Here is a 22,302-nt window from a genome sequence, read left to right on the forward strand (position 1 = left end):
AAGGGAACACGTGGCCAGGTCCCTTTAACTGCTGCAGCTGCGTGTCCTGGTGTGTGTGCCTACAGCTGATAGAACCTGTCCCATTGTACAGTCTGAGACTGTGGGTATCATATGATCAAACAGAGCACTTAACACTTGGCAGTGTTGCAGCCCTCTCTTGGGACTAAAGGGAACACTTTCTTTTCCAAAAATATACTTTTTTTTAACACATCTTTCTCCTAATGAAGCTTCTGCATCTATTTACACTGCTTCTCACCCCTCCACCCTTCATCAAGCTTTCATTTCTCTGAAATGGTGCACTGCCTGCTTCTTCCAGAGCCTCCCTGTTCATAAGGATCATTACCTATGCCCAGTCTTCCCCTCAGTCTTGGAGAGGGTGGGTCTAGACTCTTGAAAAGCAAGCCTATACTTAGGAATGTCCTTTCTCTGGAGCTTTTACACAGTCAGTAGCACAGCTGATCTGGTACAGTTAGACCAACAAGTGGTAAGCTGCCAGAAATGTCATTTGTTGGGAAAGGGGATCATTGCATTAGAAGCAAATTATCCTTGCATCTCTGTTCAACTCTCTACTTGTTTCTGTTAGAATGCCTTTTGTCAGCTTAGGTGTGCTTATGTTTCTGTGGCTTATTCTATTTCCCAGCAAATAGAATATTTTATTCCATTTATGTACTAAAAGGTAAAGCTTAAGAAAATACAAAATACTTTTCTAAGTATATCTTTATTTAAGAGATTGAGTTGTAGTCCATTCTTGATTCAAACACAGAGAAATTAGTGTTCTGGGGGCTAATGTAAATAACTATGAAACAAGTGGAAAATACACTCTTGTGCTAAAGCAGCTTATCTGACTGTGAAAAGAGTTGTCCAGCTTCTCTTCCCAGCTTATCTTTACTGCTCCTAAGCTTTCACAGGCCATAGAATGGAAAGTATCATGTTTCTTGCTGTTCTGATTACTTGTTGTTAATAAACATGTTCATTTTCCTTATTTGTGATCTGCCCTTAGACATGCAGGACAAAAAACTCTGCTTTGTAGGGCAAGTTTCTTCCGCAAGAAGATTAAATGTCATTAAGAGGTCAGGGGGAAGATGGGGAGAAAACCAGCCAGCCACATTCCAGAAATGCAAAACTGGATGGTTGAGGCCAGAGGCAGCAGAGGGAAGGATTATCTCCAGGGTGAAAGAAGTCGGGAAGCAAGGAAGGCTCCTTTGCCAGACCCTGTGACTCCCTTCACACCCAGGTGCCTTGGAACAATAGCGGATTCCCCTGGATCACAGCAGACATTGTGTGGCACTGAGGTAGAAACCAAAGGGGAAAGGGGAAAACAAGTTCATTTTCTAGTATTCATGCTACTGCATCCTATGGTGGTAAAGCCAGCCTCCTGTTCTTGCTGCTCTGAACTGTTTTGACAATAGAGGTACCTTCATTAAGAAAATGAGCTTCCGTTCCACTCTTGCCCACTGATGAGCAGTGTGGTCTGCCTGATCCTTTCTGCTGAGCCACATGGAGTTTCCTCCTTCTCTCCATTTGATTCTTTATGGATGTAACAGAATTATAGCCCAGTCCTTTAAAATTATTTTGTCTTAAGAAAGCATGTTTTCTATCCTCATTTCTTCTCACTCATTTCTTTGACTTCCTTTCCAAAAGGAATTCACTGCTGCTCAGTAAAAGTCACCTTGCAAGAAAAGCAAATGTATTGGACTGCTCATCTGTCTCATGGCTGCTTGAGATTACTCAAATGTCCCATCAGTTTCTTAGGGAACAGTGTTCTTAGGGGAATAAAAACAATGTCAACAGACAAGAAAATAATTCATTTGATTGGAATTCTGCTTTGTGGTGTGCAAGATCTGCAGAAACAGCAATCCATGGGATAGGAGTTATCTAACTAAAAGGCTTGCACTCTTGTCATGCGTGTAAATATTTGACAAGTGAGACCTGGCACTCTCTTTAGGAAGATGTACACCACCTGCAGAGCCTACCCAAAGGTTACTGCCTCTCATGCTCTCACTTGCCAGTATTTTCTAATGAGCAACCAGACAGCTATGTCTTCTTCAGCTGCTGCAGCAATGCAGTATGTATGTAGCTGATGCTATATCAGTTCATGCTTTGTAGTAAGATTACATGGCTCCAGTCCTGCATGTATTCATCCATGAAAAAGCACATTCAAGACTATGGCTTTTAGTGTTTTCTAACTGCCTTGGTGTTTAAAGCGCTTCTTAAGCAGGGATGTTCAGAATAAATTTGCTGCCCCAGGTACATGCAAGTCAGATGCCATAACACTTGGATGCATGAAGAAAATATTGTGGTTGAGCCGACCTCCTAGGGCTCTGTGACAAGCAATAGCAGCTGTATCATGCCTGCAGAATTTTCTTGTTAGTCTTGTTATGTTGAGGAACCCATAAATATCTTGCAGAGAGTACCTTGGTCCATCACTGCTGGCATGTGGAAGAAGAATAGTGCTTTATAAATAATACATACATATAAAATAAATACATCAGCACATGCAAGGCTAAACAAATCACCTAGACTGACAACTTGAGAAAAGCTCAGAGGGTCTTATGGATGACTTGCCTCGTCTATCAACGTAGATCAGCATCCAGAAGCTTTTTATGTATTACTTATGAAGTTGATATGTGCAGTTGGGCCAGAACTGTCTGAATTGACCTCTGGGCCCCTGGATTAAACTAGAAGATTAAAGGGAGAGACTGTGTGAAACATATGATCCTTCTAACTGCTAACCTTCCTGTGACTGTTGTTTGCCCAGGCATTCCTTGGTTTTGCCCTCTGGAGCTGGACTGATTAATATCAAGTAAACGGTTGCTGAGTACCATGCTACAGAAAAAAGGGGCAATGTGCTTTTGTGTGGTTGTGTGGAGGAGCATCCCCCTAGTTATGGAGACTGTCTCAGTGAATGATGAAGCTGAGTGAAGGAGATGGTTGTTGCTGTTTACAGAACTCCTTAAATGAGACACCATCTCTCATTTTTTTTCCTGTACAAATATTCTGCTTGCTAGAGAGGAATAATAGCTGTTAAAAGATAAGGGATATGTCCATTTTTCAGCATTTTAAGTCATGTGGGTTGCATGATCTCCTTGATTTGAATTCCAGTATCAGGCCCACGGAAAGTCCAATGCAAAGCTGACAAAATGACCAGTTAAAAAAAGAAAACACACACAAAACAGTGTGGGGGTTTTTTTTCTTCATATTTAATATTGCAATGCTGGATTTTCCAGTATTTTAAATGAAAAATACATGTAGTTAGTTCCATGTTGACAATGTCCTTGAGGATTTGACAGTGAGATTTTCCAGCAGTTGCTCTTCGTTAGAATCCTGGTGGTGTTTAATAAGGCAGCCGAACTGCTGGCACCTTCGGTTCTTGTTTGTTCTCCGAGGGCTCGGGGCTGCTGCAGTAAGCACATCGACCAGGGCTGATCATTACAAGGGCGTACGCCACCATGAATAAAAATGTCACACATTTTCCCATCTCACAGCGGTACAAAATGTCAGTCCTGTCAAACAGACATTGCAGGTAGCAGTGAGCAGTCAGTACAAATTGGGAAGCCGAATATTCCCCCAGCTTTCTGATATTCTTCATCTGAAGCAGAAGAAAAACAGTTGTTAACCTATTAGCTGTGATTTTAAACTCTACTGAGATAGTAGGTAGATAGACTTTAACACATGGGGATAAATATATTCCTGGGGTCTGGGATTTTTTGCAAGATGTCTCTCCATCCATACATGTGGGGAAACAGTATTAAAACAAGCCACTGCAAAATACACCTCATTTTGGTAGAAGTTCTTTGGAAATTTGAACATCATCTCAGTGACATTGTCTCAAACCTTTCTCTGCTCTACTGCTGTGAATAGTTCTGAAAAAGTCCTCCTTGCTGTTTTGCTGGTAATCCAGAAAGGGCATGGTTCAATCAGGTAAGGGAGTTTTCTTTTGTGGTCCTCTCATCAGCAGTAACATAACATAGCAGACAATTGTGATTTTATTCTCTCTCTGTACATGCTGCGTTCAGGCCAAGCCAAATTAGGCAATGGAGAGTCCAGAGGATATGATATTCTGGATGTTAGGTGTGCCTTAGTACCATGGGCATAAAAACGTTTTCTGAGTTACCTGTCAAGGACAGAGGCAAGAATATTGTCAGTGTAGGATTCTGCTGTTACTGCAGGGTCCAGAAAACCCCTGATGCAAATAGTGGTAACAAAATATCAAAGAAGTGAAAAATGGTACTAGAGAAAAGACATCAACTTGCAAGTCCATTCTGAGAGTAGAAATTCCTCTCATTTTTCTCTGATGCCTTCTCAGAACACAAAATTGTTGCATGTGTTTAAGCTAGTGAATTGTTGCAAATTGCCCCTTACCCAAATGGCACTGATAGCCAAAGCAAATTACAGCAGGAAGGCTAAGTAAGGAGCACTCGTGTCAAAGCACACAGCAACAGAACTAAGCTGTTAGAAACTACTTTAAAAGAATGCTAGCCTGCTCCTGGTTTATGGGTGCAGTTATCTGCACTATGATTTTTGGAGTTATCTAAGGCCTCCCTATGTATGAACAAAATAGGAAACAAAATGTGTGAGGCTTTTCTGAACCAGAATGACTCTAGACTGAGTTAAATATTTAATGTTTTGTAGGCATCTGCTTCCTGTGGGAAGAGTTACCTACTACATGTAGCTTAACATACAGTGGTTTTCAAACTGGTCTGCAGGCCCCTGGGATCTGTGCCAGGTAAATAAGAGGCTGTTGACAGTCACCTCTTTTGGTAAATGTCAGGAGTCTTCAAAGGGTGAAGAGCTGAATAATACCATTTTAATAGTGATTTGCACAGTGTTTTGCAAGAACTGAATGCACATATAGATGGGAGGAGGTCAGGATTTATTTTCAAGTTCACAGCAGATAAAAAGTGTACTAGAAAAACTAAGTGGTCACAATCTGAAATTGTGCTGATACACATTTCTGGGGTTTGTACTGCTTGTTTGCATAGTATGTGAACTTTTCTGTTAGTGGAGCTAGGAAGTAATCAGAAGTCTTGACAGGTCTTCAAACCACAGATACCATTGCAAGTTAGCTGCAACTACACAATATTCCTCCCATCAAGATCATTTAAGAACACAGGCTACTTCGAGGCATAGCCTGACTGTATCTATCTGCTCAACACTTATTGCACACATAGAAAAATATATCCATCTGATTCTCAAAATTCTTCCTTTTTTCTGTAATTGCAGCCCAAAGAAATAAAATAGCATTCAGCTCTGCAGCCAAGGGGTTTGTTATTTAAACCATGTGTTTTCAGAGTAGCGTCCGTTATACACCATAATAATCCAGAGTAGTATAACCTATGGGTTTAGGATTTTCTCTCCCTGGCTCTCATCCATAACAAGCAGATTATAAAACATAGTCAAGAGGCCTGTTTGCTTCATCCTGGTGGAACCTTTTAATTGGACAAGATATACATGATGCCGACATCATGCTCCTGCTTCCATTCTTGGTTTTAGGAGAGATCTACTCTGGTTAGTACCACGTAAGTCCTGGATTTAAAGCAAACTCTGGTATTTTTTAAAGTTAGCTATTCTGGGATTGTTTGCCTAGTATGAGATTAAGAGAGAGACATTATCAGCACTGCCAAAGAGGATGAGTTATCAGTACTCTGTGTCTAGATGCACCACCAAAATACATTTTTTTACCCTTGAGTAGGAAGGACAGAGTTAGTCTCAGCCAAGAAAGAAAGGAAGCAAATATAGACTTTCAGGAACTCCCTGTCTTCCCCTTTACTAAAGAAAAGTTTGCTCTTAGTGGCTTTGGGATTGCCCTCTGTATCTTCAGCAGTTTCTCATGACAGCAGCTATGACTCCAATGCCCAAAATAAAGATCCCTTTTCATATTAGGGAGAACAGAAGCATATAGGCACCTACCTTTCATTTCCTTCTCTTACTGTCTGCTTCTCTGTTGTGTAATGAAAGTTTCTGGCTAGACAGGTAAGAAAGTAGTCTTTTTTTAATTATTATCAAACTAACTGGTGTTTAATTGTGGCAGTCTCTGCCCCTTTCATTATTTGTTGGCACAGTTATAGGCATTTTTGCCAGTTTCTTTCTACCTTCCCAGTCTACAAATACAGCTTGAAGAATGAGGCATCCCTTAAAACATGGAGATTATTTTTATCACAGGACCCAGCAGATTTCTGTTGAAGTATTTCAGAGTGTAAATTAAAAATATATGCTGTAAAGCATACACTGTTCTTGTCATCCCAGTTTGTGAGCTGTACATATGGGAGTATGTAAAAAGTAGTGTGCGTGCTGTGTAGGGATCTGGATGGATAATAAAACAGCTGCCTCATAGGTTCCATCTGCTTTCTGTACTGAATCTTTTTAGGTACCATACATTTTTCAGTGCTGTTATTTTCTTCCTCATTTTTTGGCTTCTTTTTTTTTTTTTTTTTGCATAGAGCGTTCAGTTGAGGCTCAGCATATTCTTCCAAAGTCAGCACTTCAGCTCTTTTGCAGCATGTGCTTGAGCATGGGCACGTTCAGGACCATGCCTCTCTCTCCTATGTCTGATTGTTTTTAAAACATACTAGCAGTTTCAAAGTCAGCCCTGAATTTCTGAAGGAAAAAAGGCAGTTATGTAGAAGAGCTTTGCTTTGGAAATTATGAGAAGCACCCCTCACTGCTAACTGAGAAACAGCAACACTTCCTTCTATATGTACTGACAATCCAGTTCTCATCTGGTTGTGTTTCCCTTATGCATTTTTTCTAGTTGCAGTTGTTGCTGTACATGAGATAGCACCTCTAATTTACTCATACATGTTCTGGTTTGAATATCACTTTAAAGAAAAAAACTAAAGATTTCAGTGAACCGACAGCCACAATTAACGTGAGATCATATTCTGCTCACAATGTGTTACTTCACAGAGTAAAAATTATCTTTTTGTAATCTTTTCTCTATTTAAAAAAAAATTAGACAGCTGTATTGTGAAAGTTCCTTGGATGTATGATAGCCTCTTTATGAGATGTGGGATCTATAATTTTGCAGTAGTATTTTTTACAGTGTAAAAGTGAATGTAAGATATTTCTTCCTCTAGCATCTTGTAGCTTAAAATCACTTGTCTGATAATTAGTAAAACAGTGCCAGATCTGCAGTCATAAAATTGGCTTTCTACAAATTTTCTGTCTTGTTGGTTCAGAAATATTTAGAAAGAGACAATTAAGAAAATACCTCAAGTAAGAAGGTATGCTGGTAAACAGCAACGGGTAAGAAAGTGCTAATTTAGACATTTCTCCCCTTCACAGAGAAAAAACTGTAGCATATACATTTAAGAACATACCTAGAACAGCGATTTAGCAGCTTTTAGCAGTGTAGCATGTGCTGTTTTGTACCCATTCATCCTTACAGCACAGGTAATTAAGTTGATATTCCAACACAGCTTCCCCTACTGACCTTTTAGAGACGACGTGTTTTGCTGCATTAACAAATTAACTTCAAATCAGTGGCTTTTCTAGTAAATATGGTCTTCATATAGTTTGAATATACTTGCTTATCCCATTCTGGTGACAGATACTAACATCAACATTAAAAGTGAACCTTTGCTAAAGGGCAAGCAACTGTTATCTCCTGATGGACCTCCACGTCAGTTACTCCTCACTGCCCTTTGCCTGTTCTATTCTATGCTTCGCAACACTGACTTAAGCTGTACCCTGTCCCTATCCATATTTAATGGAGAGAACACACTGCTGTGAATATCTAGTTTTTTCTTATCATTCTATTCAGATCTCTTTAGGGTTCAGAAATGTAGGATGTGATGCAGTACCTACAAGACCAATAAAATGAATTTTATTTCTGGCAGCACTTCAGTGGCCCAGGTAAATTTGAATCTTGAGCGTTGGATTTGACTGTGTTCTTACAAGGACTGGGGTCACAGTTCTGAGAATTAGCATGAATCCTATTTAAAAAGTCCAAGAAACAAAAAAGTTTCTACACTGTTAGTTTTTTCCCCAAACAGCATTTGTAATGTTTCTTTATTGTGGAAACACATAGAATTAATTTTTGATCACAGATGGAAGCTTAATCATATTTAAATCTCAGCTGGAAAAAATAATCTAGTGGCAGGATAAGGGTATGAAACTATTATCTCCTGCAGAAGAAGTTCCGCTCCAAACTCAATGCCACTTCAGAATGCCCAAACAAAGGGAAAGCTGAGGTAACCTCAGTAAGTGTAGGTAACTCATACATATATCATAGACCTCAAGAAATTCCGTTTTCAGTATTCCTGGGTCATGTTGTTGAGTAATTAAATGCAAATCACAGCTCATATTAAGGAAGAGTGGGTTTGACCCTCTGGAAATGAGAGAAAAATTTAAAGCATTGTAGACTTATGCTTATCACTCAGAGACCAAAAGGAAGACAACAAAAAAAAGTATACATAGTACAGTTTTAGGCCAACATCATGAAGTTTTAAGCTGCAATTTGTAATTGTTGGTCTGTTAGGACTGACAGGAATGAAATATCAGTGCATTGCCATTGTCCAGTTGAACAGTGATGTGTCAGATAATTAACAAATCCTGTCACACATTTTTGCAAAAAAATACTTTTCCTCCAGCCAGTGGATGGGTGGGGAAGTCCAGTCCAGCTGAACATGTCCTTGCAGTGACTATAATCAGTGTATTGACTATCCCTCTGGGAGGTAATCCTCAGATACTGTGGTGTCTGTCTTGCTCTCAGAGGGGGCTGCCTTTGTCACACTTTAGTTCATCAGCTTATATTGTTGATGCTACACTCTTGCAGTGTTTCCTCAGAAGTTATCCTGCTTTTTTCCCAAATCAAAGACGACACAGCTCGCCATCGCTTTAAGAAAATATGTATATTTCCCACCTAAATAATCTACTTGAGAGTTCTTTGATGTAGAAATGTTCACAATATCTAGAAAAGTAAAAGAGAAGAAATAGCAAAGGGAAGTATATATGCAGAAGGCAAAACCAATCAAAACAATAAATAATACTTGCATCTTGGTTTTCTGCTTCATCAACACTTCAACACTTTGCCTGCTAGGCACTAGGTGAATGTCTTTTAAGCACCTAGAAAAGTGAAAATTTCAGATTTTTCAGCTGTTCCATTATGCTTCTGAAACACAATGGAAAATAAGTATGCTGTGCTACATCACAGAAATTAAATGTATTTGAAGATTGTGCTCTCAGCCTGAACAGATAAGATGGGAAGATACACAGCAGTGTAACTCAGCTTCTGGGACTGAATTGAGTAATACCAGCTACAGAAGAGAAACATTGTTCAGTGGGGCTAATGGCAGCCACCTCAGCTCACCACTCTGTCTTGTCTCTCTTTGTTCTCTTTGTTTTCATACTTGCTTTCTTGGAAGACACAGAAAAGCTATCATATGGAATAATTCTGCCTCAGCTCTCCAGCCCAAGTGTCCTTCTTTTTTTTTTTTTTTTATTTCCTTACCCACCCCAAAAAGCTGAGCCAAGTACATGTGTGCAGTCTGGCACTCCTTCATTGACAACACAAGCAAGGAGAAATGAACCAACCAATGGATGCAAAAGTATAATTTAATGGGAAATTTCAAAGAAAAGTCTGATGAGATGCAAGAGCAGAATGAAAATGGTGTGAAAAAGGGTAGGCTGGATTTGTACTATCACACAGTGTGAGGGTAGTTGAGGAAGAACGTCTGTCAATCTAGAGTAAAGGCTATTCTAGTGAGAAGTTAAGAACTGCTGAAATATGAAGCTGGACTCATTTGGAAAGAAATACAGTAATCTGCATAAGCCTGCTTTTTCTGTCTTAAGAAGCTGACTCCTACTCCCAGTTCCTATTCCTTTTCTGTGCAGCTGACAGGTTTTGGACTATGGAAGGCACTGTGGGCTGGATGCAGTGATGCAGTCATCATCCTCTGGTTGAGCAGGCATTCGGAGACTTTCCCATGTACTCCTCACTGAGGGCTCTGTTGCCCTTCTTAAGTGCTAATGCATGCACACAAGCTGCCACAGAAAGGACATGAACAGTGGTCTTGTTGTCAATATCAAAGTTGTACTTTAGGGTGGTTTTATTTAGAGTCTTGTTAATTGTCAGTGAATTTCTTGTCTAACAGATTATACCTTAAGATGCCATCTGTGTGAGAAGAGTCATGCTGCTGGCTCAGTCAAAAGCAACTGGATTTTAATAGCTCCGGTTCTGTTACAAAGCAATGAGTTGGGCAACTGCTAATTTAAAAATTGAGAGACCAAGATAATCATCTTAATGCACTCTTCTGGCCTCATAGAATTGTTGGTGATGGGCCCTTTCATTTTCCTTACAGTGACAGCGCACCCCTTGCTCTAGGCAATGCACTTAAGCCTTGATCCAATGCAGAATCTAACCACCTCCTTACCTTTAAGTGTTGGAAAAGTTTAACTGACTCTGGGATTTTTCCCATGCTCTTAAATGTCCTTATTGTTTTGAGGCCTTTACCGTAAGTTTTCACAAGCACTGATACCACGTGGGATTTTAGTGAAAGGTGGTTTTAATACTCTGCTTTTCAGGATTCTTTCTATTTGCATAAATGTTGTCTGGAACACTCAGACCTAGAGCTCCAAAAATCTACTTGGAGTATGTTTGTGGTCTCAGTGAATTTTGGATAATTGAGTCTGGAGTTCTGATTGGGCTACCTTAAGTGTAACATAAGCTGTTAAGCCTATGTCCACAGGCAGGCACATATTCCTTCCCCATTGTGGCACTTTGTAGGTCATGAAATTTGTCACTGTTTAAAAATTTCGTTTTATGAGGTGAGTATAAAGTTAAGGTAAATTGTGTGTTGTCATCTACTCTTACTGCTTTTGCCACAAAATCAGAGGTGTTTTCATGTAGGTAACTTTAATTTAGTTTCCACTTTGATACAGCAGCAAAGACTCCCTCCGCCTCGGCCACCGCCTCCAAAGATACAACGTTCTTCTAGGCCCGTGAGTAGCTGGTAGTTTTGTTTCACTGCCACAGCTTAACACTGCCTGATGCTCTAAGTAGCATTACTAAACCTTGGTAGTTTGGATTGTCAGACTTTGCAGAAAAAAGCACTGTATGAATTATGATCCTAAACTCCCTTCTTCTCTGCTGCGGCACAGCCCTGGGACCTGCATTTATTCTGCTTCTCTTTGACGAGCTCTGCAGCTTTCAGTCAGTTGTGCAGGTAACTGATGCTGCTGTTGCAACGTTTGTTTTTACTGTTGTGGTGATTTCTTGAACACAAAGTCTTGCTAGGCTGGCATAAGTTTTTAGCCAGTGAGCTTTTGAAGACTTGCACTAAACTCAAATCTGAAAGGAAGCAGAGGTCTGAAGACAAAGTATTTATTCTCAGCAAGTTGTGCTTTAATTTGGGACGCTTAATTTTTCTCCATGGAATAGATGAATGAATACACATGAAGAAGGAAATCTGTATTTGGGTAGTAGGACATTAGTACCACATTCCTATATACTTGATCTTCATTTCAAATCAAGTTGGGACTCTATGTAATTACATAGAATAGCACAGCACATTGGCCAGAGGAAAACACTCTGGCATAGAACTACTACACAGATATTATCCTCAGTGCAATACCTGCACTGTGTCAGGCAGGGATACCTTATCTCAGCAATTGTTATATATTAACTATACCAGATGACTTTTGAACTGGAGCCTGTGCTGGATCTGCACCAGTGGTGTCTTTTCAGTAGTACAGGAAAGTGGCATCAGTTTAGAAGGGGTGTTGCTTTATGCAACAGCCTTGAAACATACTTACTTCTATTCAGGACTTCTGCTTTATGAATTAATTCCCCCATAAGGCAAATGTATCTTACTTCTTGCTTCCTTAGACATACATGTATGTGCATAAGAAAGAGAGATGCAAGTTTTCAAATCTAATCTTGCTAAAACTTGTTAAAGATATCTTTTCGATGAGCAGGCAAGTGGTTAACAAGTGCACTTGGGTGTGTGTTCACTTTTGATCTTTGGTGCATGTTCCTATGTTACATTTCAATAGCATGTGGTTCTTTTTCTCCTTCTCTTTAACTCTGGGTGTTTAGCCTAACATAGTCATCTTTGGATGGATTCCTGTTCTGAAGGTTTCTGTTTTCTGTGTTTAAAAGGTAGCATTGACTATGCTTTTATGTGTTCTTTTAAATGCAGTTGTTGTGGGAGACCCAGCCACATACATTAACTGGGAATAAGCTTTCCATGGTGTGATGGGGTTCCCATCGTGCTTCACAACCCTCTTGGTTTGTTTGGCAGGTGTACGAGGGCACACTGAGATTCCTCTGTACAGAAGTTGCTGAATTGTGTTGATCCTGTGGAGTAATTTATTACATCAAAGCCTTGCTAAGATGGTTTTATCTCCCAACTGTAGGGCATTAATAGTCCTCGCTATAATGTGTTTGTGTCAACTGTCTTTGTTCCCAATGAGATTGGTAAAAGGTGGTTGGAAATGTAATAATATAAGCTCCTGTTGCATTCATATAATAAGTCAATAAGTGGAACAGAAATACTTCATTCATCAAGAGGAAATTCAGGACAAATGTAAATTATTATAATCACTCCCCAAAATATGCTTGTACCAAATATACATAAATTTGTTGTTGTTCAGAGCTGTTATTTGGCTTTTAATAGTTGAAACACATTTTTCTGTGTGTAAATAATACTTTGTGAAGGCTGCTTTTTCCCTCACTTAGTCTTGGCATATATTACAGAGGTGAATATTCTTCCTAGCCTTTCAGAGCAAGCACTAAAAGAGGAAACCAGGTCCCTCTGCTCTTCAACCAAGTCTACATAATGCCAGAAATCCTGATAAATTCTTGCTGTTTCAGGATCTATCTGGTATGAGGAGGAATCCACTGGTCCTTGCAATATGAGTTATTGCTAATAATGAAAACAACAACACAGACCAAAGAAAGGTGAAGGAAGCAGAACAGAGATGTTCTTTATGTTCTGCTGGTTTGGAATTTACTTGTGGTGGTATTTTGAAGGAGGGAAAGTTGATGCTTATAGTTAATAGAGATCTGTGTGGATTAATAGTAGCTGTTTGGAAACTTCAGTCAATTAGAAGAAAAAAAAAGTTAAAATATAATTATGCATAAAGTTGATGGGGACAGCAATAAGCACATTTAACTCTTCTCTACTGGATGTTTACCTTTTTTCTTTTGGTTGTGTGCTCATAATTGGATTTCTTTCATACTTTTGCATTTGATAAGCATTTAACTCTGAGTATTTGGCTACGTAAGGCTCAAAATTCACCAAGGAATTAGCTTGATTCTTGGCTTTTCACTACAGTTCCCCATGAACAATGCTGTAAATTTACTTAGCATGTCACCCTGCACTTTACTGGTCTGGTGGCCCCCTGGAGCCGTCCAAAACTCTTTCTCCCTCATCACCATCACTCCCCCAGGGTACCACCCAAAAGGTGAAAGCGTTCACAGCATGATGACAGGCCAGCTTTACACATCATCTTCCAGCTGAGTTTTAATTAAACAGGTTTCTTTCTTCCTCTCTTTTCCTCTTTCTCCTTCTCGCTCTCTTCTCCCCCCCAGTTCCTCTTGCTTCTCTCCCCCCTCTCTTGCACACACTCTCTCTCTCTTGGTCTCTCTCTGTTTTATCAACCCTAATGAAGCAGTATTCTTCATCGATCCTGCTGATTGCCAGCCCATTCCTTTTGTTTGTTGGCACCGAGCCATTCAGCCGCACTCTGACAGCTCAGCTCGTCTAATTAGCTCTGTTGTTCTTTTCCCCATGTTTCACCACGTTGCAAGTTCAGTTGAAGTTGCCACAAACTTAATCCTTCCATTCCTGCCATAAATTCACATTCTTAAGCTGTCTTTATTGTAGAGAGGAGCAGCCTTGTGTGGGGACTGATCTTCAAGACCTTAACATCTGACCTTTTTATAAGCCCTTTTTGCTAAGAAATAGTGGCAATACATCTCTGGATTTCTTCATCATGTCTGCTGTACACCATTTTGTTTGAAATGAAAATTCAATACAGTAATCCTGCTGCTATCTTCTGCATACTCTTGTGTAGTGCAGAAGCTCTACACATGAGTCGGTGGCTTTTTCCTGGCCAAAAAAGTTTGAGATGTATGTGTTTGGGGAGAAAAAAAAATAAAAAGAGGCTAGAACATCCTCCCCATGCCCCACCAAATAATAGTGATTAAAAAACCCCACAATAGCTGAGAAAACTACAAGTGTTGTGGCTATTAAGGGAGCACAAGCTCAGAGAGATCAGAAGTTGAGTTGTATTCCTAACTTAATTTGAGGTCTTTGGGGATTTCTGCTGACACTAGCATTCAGCTAAGCCAACACATCAGAGTGTTTCAGGTAGGGGAAGATTTTCTTAACAAAACATGGAAAGCTTGTTTGTACAGCCTGACCCTGATGCTGCAAATGTTGCTTCTTACATTTGCCTCCAAGGGTTAAGTTCACCACCAGGATTGCTCACTGGTCCAAATAAGGCACATGTATAAACTTCACCTCCATGGGGATCACAAGTGCTTATTCCTTTCCTTGAAGTAAACCTTGTTTGCTTGTGTAGTTACTGTAAGTAAATTCAACTGGATTTCTGAACACTGGAAGGTGATGGACATGTTATTGAAGATTGGATTGGCAGTAACATCATCTCCCACAGAGAAGCTTTGGATTATATTGCAGACAGCAGAAGATAAACTAACCATATCATTGGGGCGATAATGATAATAGGTCTGGCAAGGGTTTCTGTTGGGCTGCTGAAAGGGAGCAAATACATTTTGTGTGTGATAACATTTATTCTAAGTATAAATTTTTCAGTGCTCCCTCACACAGACATCTTCATTTGAAAAGTTGGGTTCCTATGAACACAAGGACAAAAAGATCATGTCAGAACTGATCTCTGCTTTCCAATAGAAGGTACAGCGACACACAGAATCTTGCAGCTTGACTCTATTCCCTATTTGAGGGGAAGCTCACATTTAGGGAATGTCTTGTCAGAAATTTAGCCTGTACCAAACAGGACAGTAGAACAAATTCTTGTTGCTTTGCTAACAGCTGTCAGTGCCAAGTGTATACATTTCATCTGCTGTTCAAAAACGTGGGGTTTTTTGTCCTTAAACAAGTTGTGGATCCCTGTAGTTTATATTCATTTGTAACATTGCTGTGCCACCAAAAAATACATTTAAAAGCGATTCTGAGTGGAAAATAGTTTTAAGGTAACTGTAGTTATGCATATTTTCTTATTTATGGCTGCTTGATCAACTTGAAGTATTTGATGAAATGTCTTCCGTGTGTGTGTAATAGGTTCGCCCACCAAGACCTCATGTTGTCAAGAGACCCAAGAGCAACATTGCTGTGGAAGGACGAAGGACTTCAGTGTCTAGTCCAGAACAGTAAGTACTTTGCTGCTCTGTTTCTCTCAGTGCATTCAGAACGAGCCAAAGGAGAAATGAAAAATTACTGCAGATAAAAGTATTTTTAAACTAACAAAAAAGCTGTGGAGTACTTTTTGGAGCATTTTAGAGAAAGTGTAAACAGCAAAGAATCCAAAGTTCACTTACTGAAAAATTTTGCTTTGTCAATTTATAGCTAAATCTGATCAGCATGCTTAGGGAACATTTTCAGCTTTTGGAGCTTTGTTCATTTCTATGTTTTGTTTTGAATTCTGCTTTAAAGAAGTTGTTAGCCACATCCACACAAACCCAGGCTTTACCTGGAAGTTGTGGAATTGTTTTACAGTGATGGCATTAGGGGTTGTGTCTCATGCTTGTTAGAGTCCCACTACCAGAAGGTCTGTAATGAGCTGTATAGTGAAGGCTTGTAGGGCTTAACTGTCTTGCATAGTACTAGCAGATCTATCATCTCTTTAGATTTGACTGTGAAGTAAACAGGGGTAATATCCCAAATCAGGTGTACTGTGGTAGCCTACTGCTCATGTATATAATGAGTTGTCTTCCAACATCCCTCTTGTTCCTGTGAACAGTATATTCTGTTACCTTGGAGAGATTTTTTTGAGTGCTTCATGAGTGTCACATATTAAATTCCTTTGTACAAAGAAGACAATATTGTGTATTGCTGGAGATATTCTTAACACATTGCCATAGCTGAGTTAACAGCAGCCCCTCACTGAAAACCTGAAGAGAATGGATATGCTGAACCTTACCCACACAGCCCAAGAGACACTATTGGGTGTGACAAATACACATACAGCCTGCTTCAGTAGGCATTTTGGATTTAAAATTATTTGAATTCTTCTGAGTGTAGCAACTTCAGATATTTAGAAATACAAAAGGTTCAGCCGCACTAAGTTCTGGCTGGACGGAGAGGCTGGATTTGGCTACAGTTCTGAAGGGTCCAAATAAGCAGGTTGCCTCCTCCAACTTCAGAATGTGGGAAACTTCAGAACTGTGCATTTTGCCTGGGGTGGCTGTTCTTGGAAGAAGGAGTGAAAATTGTGGCTAGAGTAGGGACAGATCTGCTTGGCACTCCAGAGCAAACAGCTGAGCAGTGAGGTGAGAGCAGCAGGCAGCAGAGCCAATGCACATTTTCCAAGTCATGTGGCAATATTAAACTGGTGTTCTTTGTGTGTGAGGCAGCTTTGGTGCTGTCCTTGAACAGCAAGTGGAGTGGTGTTTTCCAAATGTCCAGTGTTGCAGCAGCACAGCCTTAGCTTGGGAAGTCACTCTGGAACTGCTACATACAAACAGAAGACTCAAGGGCTGCAAGATGACTGCACTGGTCTATTGTTGTATCTCACCCTGCAGCACAAAGCAGTTGCATATGTCATCACCACTTCACATTACTTAACATCCTAGACTGTGGTGGTTTTATTGTCAGTAAAATGAAATACTTCAGCTGATGCCCAGGATTACAGGATGGTTATTGCATCTGAAGATACTAAAATCCCATTAAAAGAAATACAACTTTTCCTTGTGTGTACCAATTCCCTGTCATGAAGGAAAAAGTGGTGGAGGTTGGCCCCACCTCCACCCTCCAAAGTTAAGTCCATGGCTAGCTTTTTCCCAGCCACTCCGGGATAGGGAGATATTCTGGCTTTTAGCCAAAAGGAATGGTCACTTTTACATTCTACGGTATTTCTCCATTGTAGAGCGGGGTTTGGTTGCCCTCTTGTGGAGGAGATCACAAGTCCTGCAGAAGGGTTTGTACTCTTGCAGGCTGGTAGCTGTCCCTGCACAAAGACTATGGGAATTTCTAAAATCAAAGTTTTTACTTAGTATTGAATGTGATGACTCATGGCACATAGGTGAAGGGTAGCTGGGACAATGTAACCCTTGTGTGTGCTTCCTATGAAGGGTTATGCATGTTTGGATTAAAAAACTGCCACACAGTGTGGCTTACTGCTAACATGGATATTCTGTTCCTGCCAGTAAGAGACCAGAAATAAATGTAACTGTGAATGATAAACATCCTGTTTATGCTAATGCTAGTAGTATATTGAATTATAATTACAATTTTACTTGGGTTTAATTTCTTTCTGTTAATTTTAGTGAGTCTTAATTCAGCTGCTTTCACAGAGTAAACTACAAAACATTTTTTTTGTGCAAGTGATTGACGATCTACAGCAGTTAATGAAGGTGCTTTGTGGCTATACATTGACTTACTGTTCTTCATGAACAGCTTATTGATAGATTTTCTTGTAAATGTGGAAGAAAACCAGGGGATGTTGCTAATACCACTGATACTTGCTTTGTGGTACCCCTTGTGGTCTCTTCCTGATGTTTCACAGCTTCCATATTTTATCCAGTTCAAATGCAGTGGCACAGCAGGATGAAATTCTTTTGCCTCTTTTCTGTCATCAGGTTCAGGTGGGAAAGCAAACTTTGACATAACTACTTCCAGGCAGTTAGTTATAGGGTATCGTTCTTGACTAGATCTCCTATAAGGTGTCTGGTTAGTGTTTATTAAAATCAAGTTGGGGCAGTGATGATGAGACTGACTACAGTTGTGATTTCAGAAGTACAAGTGGAGGAAATATCTAGCCTTGTTCTTAAATAAAGCTCAAATAAATGGCTCACCTAAGAAATAACTTCATATGAATGCCTTTGAAATAGGTAATGGCATTTCCCACCATATTTGGGACTGTGACTTTTGCTTCCAACTGATTAAGACGATCCTCAGGGCGATGCCAAGCCTGACACCCAGTGAACTCATTCCAGAGGGCATCTTCTTCTCTTCGGAATAGGATAGGATAGGAGTTAACCAGATTGGAAAAGACCTTTGAGATCATCAAGTCCAACCTATCACCCAACAGCATCTAATCAACTAAACCATGGCACCAAGTGCCTCATCCAGTCTCCTCTTAAACACTTCCAGGGATGGTGACTCCACCACCTCCCTGGGCAGCCCATTCCAATGACCAATCACTCTTTCTGTGAAGAACTTCTTCCTACCATCCAGCCTGTTGCATGTCATCCATGAAAAGTAAACCCCTATGGAGGCATCTTTTCAGATGGCATCCTTCCAGGCGTCCTCTGTTACCGCATTTCTTAGGAGGTTAGGAAATGTGCATCTTCAGTTACATGAGTTAAGTTTTTAATATGCATAAAAGCAAAGCATTGTTTTGGGGGCATATGTGCTCATTTTTAAATTAATCTTCAGTTAAAACACAGGAGGGCAGGAGCAGTGAGTTCAAAGTAGAGCCAGGATTATTGCTAATGTCTGTTGTTAAACCTCTGTATTTAGAAGAGCTGGTGGGAAAATATGCTACTTCCTCCATCAAAATTTCCTTTGTTCTAATTTCAATAGAAAGTGTTGTTGTGGATTGTTTCTTTTTTTTTTACATTTTTATCAATAATTCAAGGTCTGTAATGTTCATGATTGTGTAGAAATTATCATTAAATCAAAGTTGTGTAATGAAAAAAAATAGTTATAAGGTAACAAGAATTTGTAGCTCAGACAATGCTGAATTAGCACCTGGGGCAACCCTGGACATGTGGGACATGCCTCCTTAAACACAAATCAGTTGTTCACAGAAATAAGATGTTGCATTTCGAACAGATAGGCAGGTTTTTGAGAGCTCTTTTTTACACCACAGCAAGAGTTTCTATTAAATGAAGAATAGACTTCCAGAGTGCTCCAGGAACTGTCTTCTCTAAGTACCAACTAGCTGTCTTCCAGGGCATGCAAAGTGGGAGGAAATTAAAATAGGAAATCAGAGGGTCAGGCTCACAATTAACAGTATGTCAAAAGGCTCTTGGGCTGGCTAAGCCCATGTCAGTGCTGCAGCAGTTCATTACGGCTTTCCAGAGGTCGTGTAGGACTTAGCAGAGAAGCTAATGGCTTTCCCACATATCATATGAATGGAAATGGGCTGCAGTGGGTTATTGCCCTGAATTTAGTATGAAGTCAGCATGTTGGCTGTGTTGGAGGATACAGCCTCATAAAGCACATAAATTTCCATGGCTGTACCAGGCTTTTGGAGTTCAGCCCCACAGGATTTGTATACAGTAAAAGTTTTTCATGCCACCACTGCAAGCAAAGATCTGTACTTGGGGTGAAAGCTAAGCCAGCTACCTCTAGGACAAGGGTGGCTGGAGTCAGCAAGCAAATTCTGCTGGCTATAGCAGAAAGACTGTGTGTGCTCTGATTCCTCTCCTTGGGAAGTAGCTGTAGGGGAAGCTGGATACAATGAAGGCGGTACCAAGAATTCAGATGCTAGGCAAAAGGACAGCAAACAGGAGAGAAACATGGAGAGCACTGGGGTTCTAGTGCAGGCCTTGCAAACAAGAACTGTAGCGCAAGGCTAGGGCTGCCCTTGGGAACCTCAGTCCTTCCTGGCTCTCCCAGCTGTCTGCTTTGGAGTGAACCTACCAAATATGTGCAGCTTACCTTTGTAAAGGGGTGTGACAGCTTTAGGGGAAACTTGTGACTAGATCCTTAGTACTGAATAATAGGACAAAAAAGGGAAATGACTGTGTAGAACTGTGCATCTCGATCTGTCAGAGCTGGCAGAGGTGGCATCCAGCTTGTTCCCACTTTAGATTATTAGTTAATATTTCCAGCTCTACAGAAATTTTGTAAAAGGGTCATAAAAGCTGTAGAACAGTTCCCTGCCTTGGGTAGGTGCAGTGATCACAAGCTGTTGCTTTTGTTAACTGGTTGGATGACTGGTGGCATTAATGTTTTTGTTGCTTTAATTTAAAATACCTTTTATGCTAGTGTTTTTGCTTTTCTGGAAATATTCTGCTCCTGTGAACTTTCACTGTACACAAAGTGACACTCTAAAAATCCAACAGATATTTTAATATGTTTGTTAGCTCACACTTGGGTGCAGTGAGTATTCAGAGGATGCAGGAAGGAGTCCCGGTGATAGGGCTGTGCTTTGTTCAGATTGAATAGTTAGTAGGTAATCCCCTCAGTCCCAAGTCTTCTATTTCATACTGGCAAGAAACAGCCTGTGCATCCAAATCTCTCATTCTCTTCCTTCTACTGTCTAAGAGGGACAAATTCCTTAATTCTCTAGAGCTGCAGTATAGCCATTCTTTAAAAATACATTAATAATAACCAAAAAAAAATCTCCTGCACATCTGGGAAGCCCTTTTTAGGAGGGTAATGACTGGCTGATAGTATCCCTTCGTACCATCATCTCTGTAATCAGGAAAAAGCAACACACTTAATACAATCCACAAATTTAATCTCATCAGCCAAATATCTTTTAAAATTATTAGAGAATTCTCCTTATTAATTCCCACATCCTGCACTCACATTTCCTGTGGATGGTTTTTTTTTCTCTATCTCAAGTACATTTAGGTGTCAATTAAATTTGAAATATCTACATTTGTCAGCATTTCATTTTTGGCCAGTGTGATGTGCTGCTGATTTGTCCATGCATCCTGACACATGAAAAAAGCTCCTGAGATGCAGATCTTCCTCATTAAAAAAGAAACCCACACTATCATAATGGTGCGCAGAGCCATGGAGCGCATCCCCAGCTTTATTGCACTGTGTTTCTGACATGATATTTAAAAAGGAACAGCCACGGCTGTCAGTACTGTCATATGCTAGTGCTAACCGAAGACATGTTAAACTAAACATTAGAAAGAGATCAGCAAGTCATCTGCATGGTAACTCAGCTAAGAGATTAGGTAGGCAGGAGCTGGTGCAGTCATGTGGAGATGATGAGGGTTGTAGCTGTGACGGACACATCCTTTTTTCCCTCGAAGACTGCAGCAGTGCCTGCCTTGTAGCCAGGCTTGCTGTGACCTGCCTTTTCAGAGACAGCTCTTTGTGTATGAAATTCTAGCAAGTGGTGGGTGGCAGACGGCAGGAGAGTTCCTGAATTGGGTTAATGAGGGAATAGGCACTTTTTTTGGATTCTACCGCCTCAAGCTGATAAAAAATTCAGACTTGGACAGTTTTAGATTGTTCATCCCTTGTCGTGGCCCAAAAGCTCTTACAGAGCACACCAACAGCCAAACTTAAGCACTTGCTTTTTTCTAATTATGAGCTCCCCCTTTCATTTACAGAGTCTTGCAAGAACCACAAAACCAGTGCATATTACCTGGCTACATACTGAATCTTACTTGCTCTGAGCTGCACTGAAGTGCAGCTGATGGTCTAACCACAAGATGTGGTCTTATCTCTTCATAGTTCATTCCTGGTTTATTTAATACATGCACACAGACACAATGCATTTGAATTTAGCATGGTCTGAAGGCAAACAAAAGGTGTCAGAGGCAGTGCTTTAAGGGCAACTGCACCGGTACATTTGTGATATGCAGTTAGATTTAGTGACTCAGCAAGACAGGTGGAAATGCAGTATCATTCTGGATCTTTGGAAATGATTCTGTGTTTTCTGGAATCATGTTGAATGATAATTGACTTTCCTAAGACAAAAAGACATGTATAAGAGTTCAAAAAAGAAATATCTGTGAAGTATCTGTGATTTCTGATTTATTTTAGGTGGAGCCTTTTATTACTGTAAACTTAAAATTTTTGGATGGTCACAACCTTCTAAAAATAGGGAAAAGGAAAAGCTAAAAAACCCATTACAGCCATTTTTTCCTGATGCAATGGCACCACCTCACTTTCCCTGTATGCCCATTCTAGCAGGGAAAAGATCAGCTATGCAACAGCTTTAATTGGAGAACCACTGACTATGATTTAACAGCATCACACTATCAGCTGCATCCACTGCCACCACTGGTTTAGACTTTTTATTAATTAGCCCTGGCCTGATTGTGAATAAACTTTATTCATAGTGGCAGCTTCAGACCTCTTGAGCTGTCAGTTGCAGTGACCAACTTCTCTTTTAGACCAAATCTTTTGGACTGGTTTTCCTAACTTTATTATGAAGTTATTTAGTGATTGAGACAAAAGA

General features: G+C 40.2%; 1 protein-coding gene across 11 annotated transcripts in view; it reads left to right on the forward strand.

The window, feature by feature from the left end:
• DENND1A (DENN domain containing 1A) overlaps positions 1-22,302 on the forward strand; it is a 202,798-nt gene that overhangs the window by 171,351 nt on the left and 9,145 nt on the right. For 4 of the 11 annotated variants that reach the window (XM_068155776.1, XM_068155779.1, XM_068155780.1 and 1 more), the window contains 2 exons: positions 10,882-10,941; positions 15,267-15,355. In XM_068155776.1, coding sequence (XP_068011877.1) covers positions 10,882-10,941; positions 15,267-15,355 — 149 coding nt within the window. Of the gene's footprint in view, positions 1-10,881; positions 10,942-12,716; positions 12,902-15,266; positions 15,356-22,302 lie in introns of those variants that run through there. The other 7 variants (XM_068155778.1, XM_068155782.1, XM_068155784.1 and 4 more) reach the window with 4 other exon arrangements.

This window comes from Melanerpes formicivorus, unplaced genomic scaffold (assembly GCF_026170545.1).
Source record: "Melanerpes formicivorus ecotype bairdi unplaced genomic scaffold, bMelFor1.0.p_v2 SCAF_33, whole genome shotgun sequence".
In the NCBI taxonomy this organism is placed as follows: Eukaryota; Metazoa; Chordata; class Aves; order Piciformes; family Picidae; genus Melanerpes; species Melanerpes formicivorus.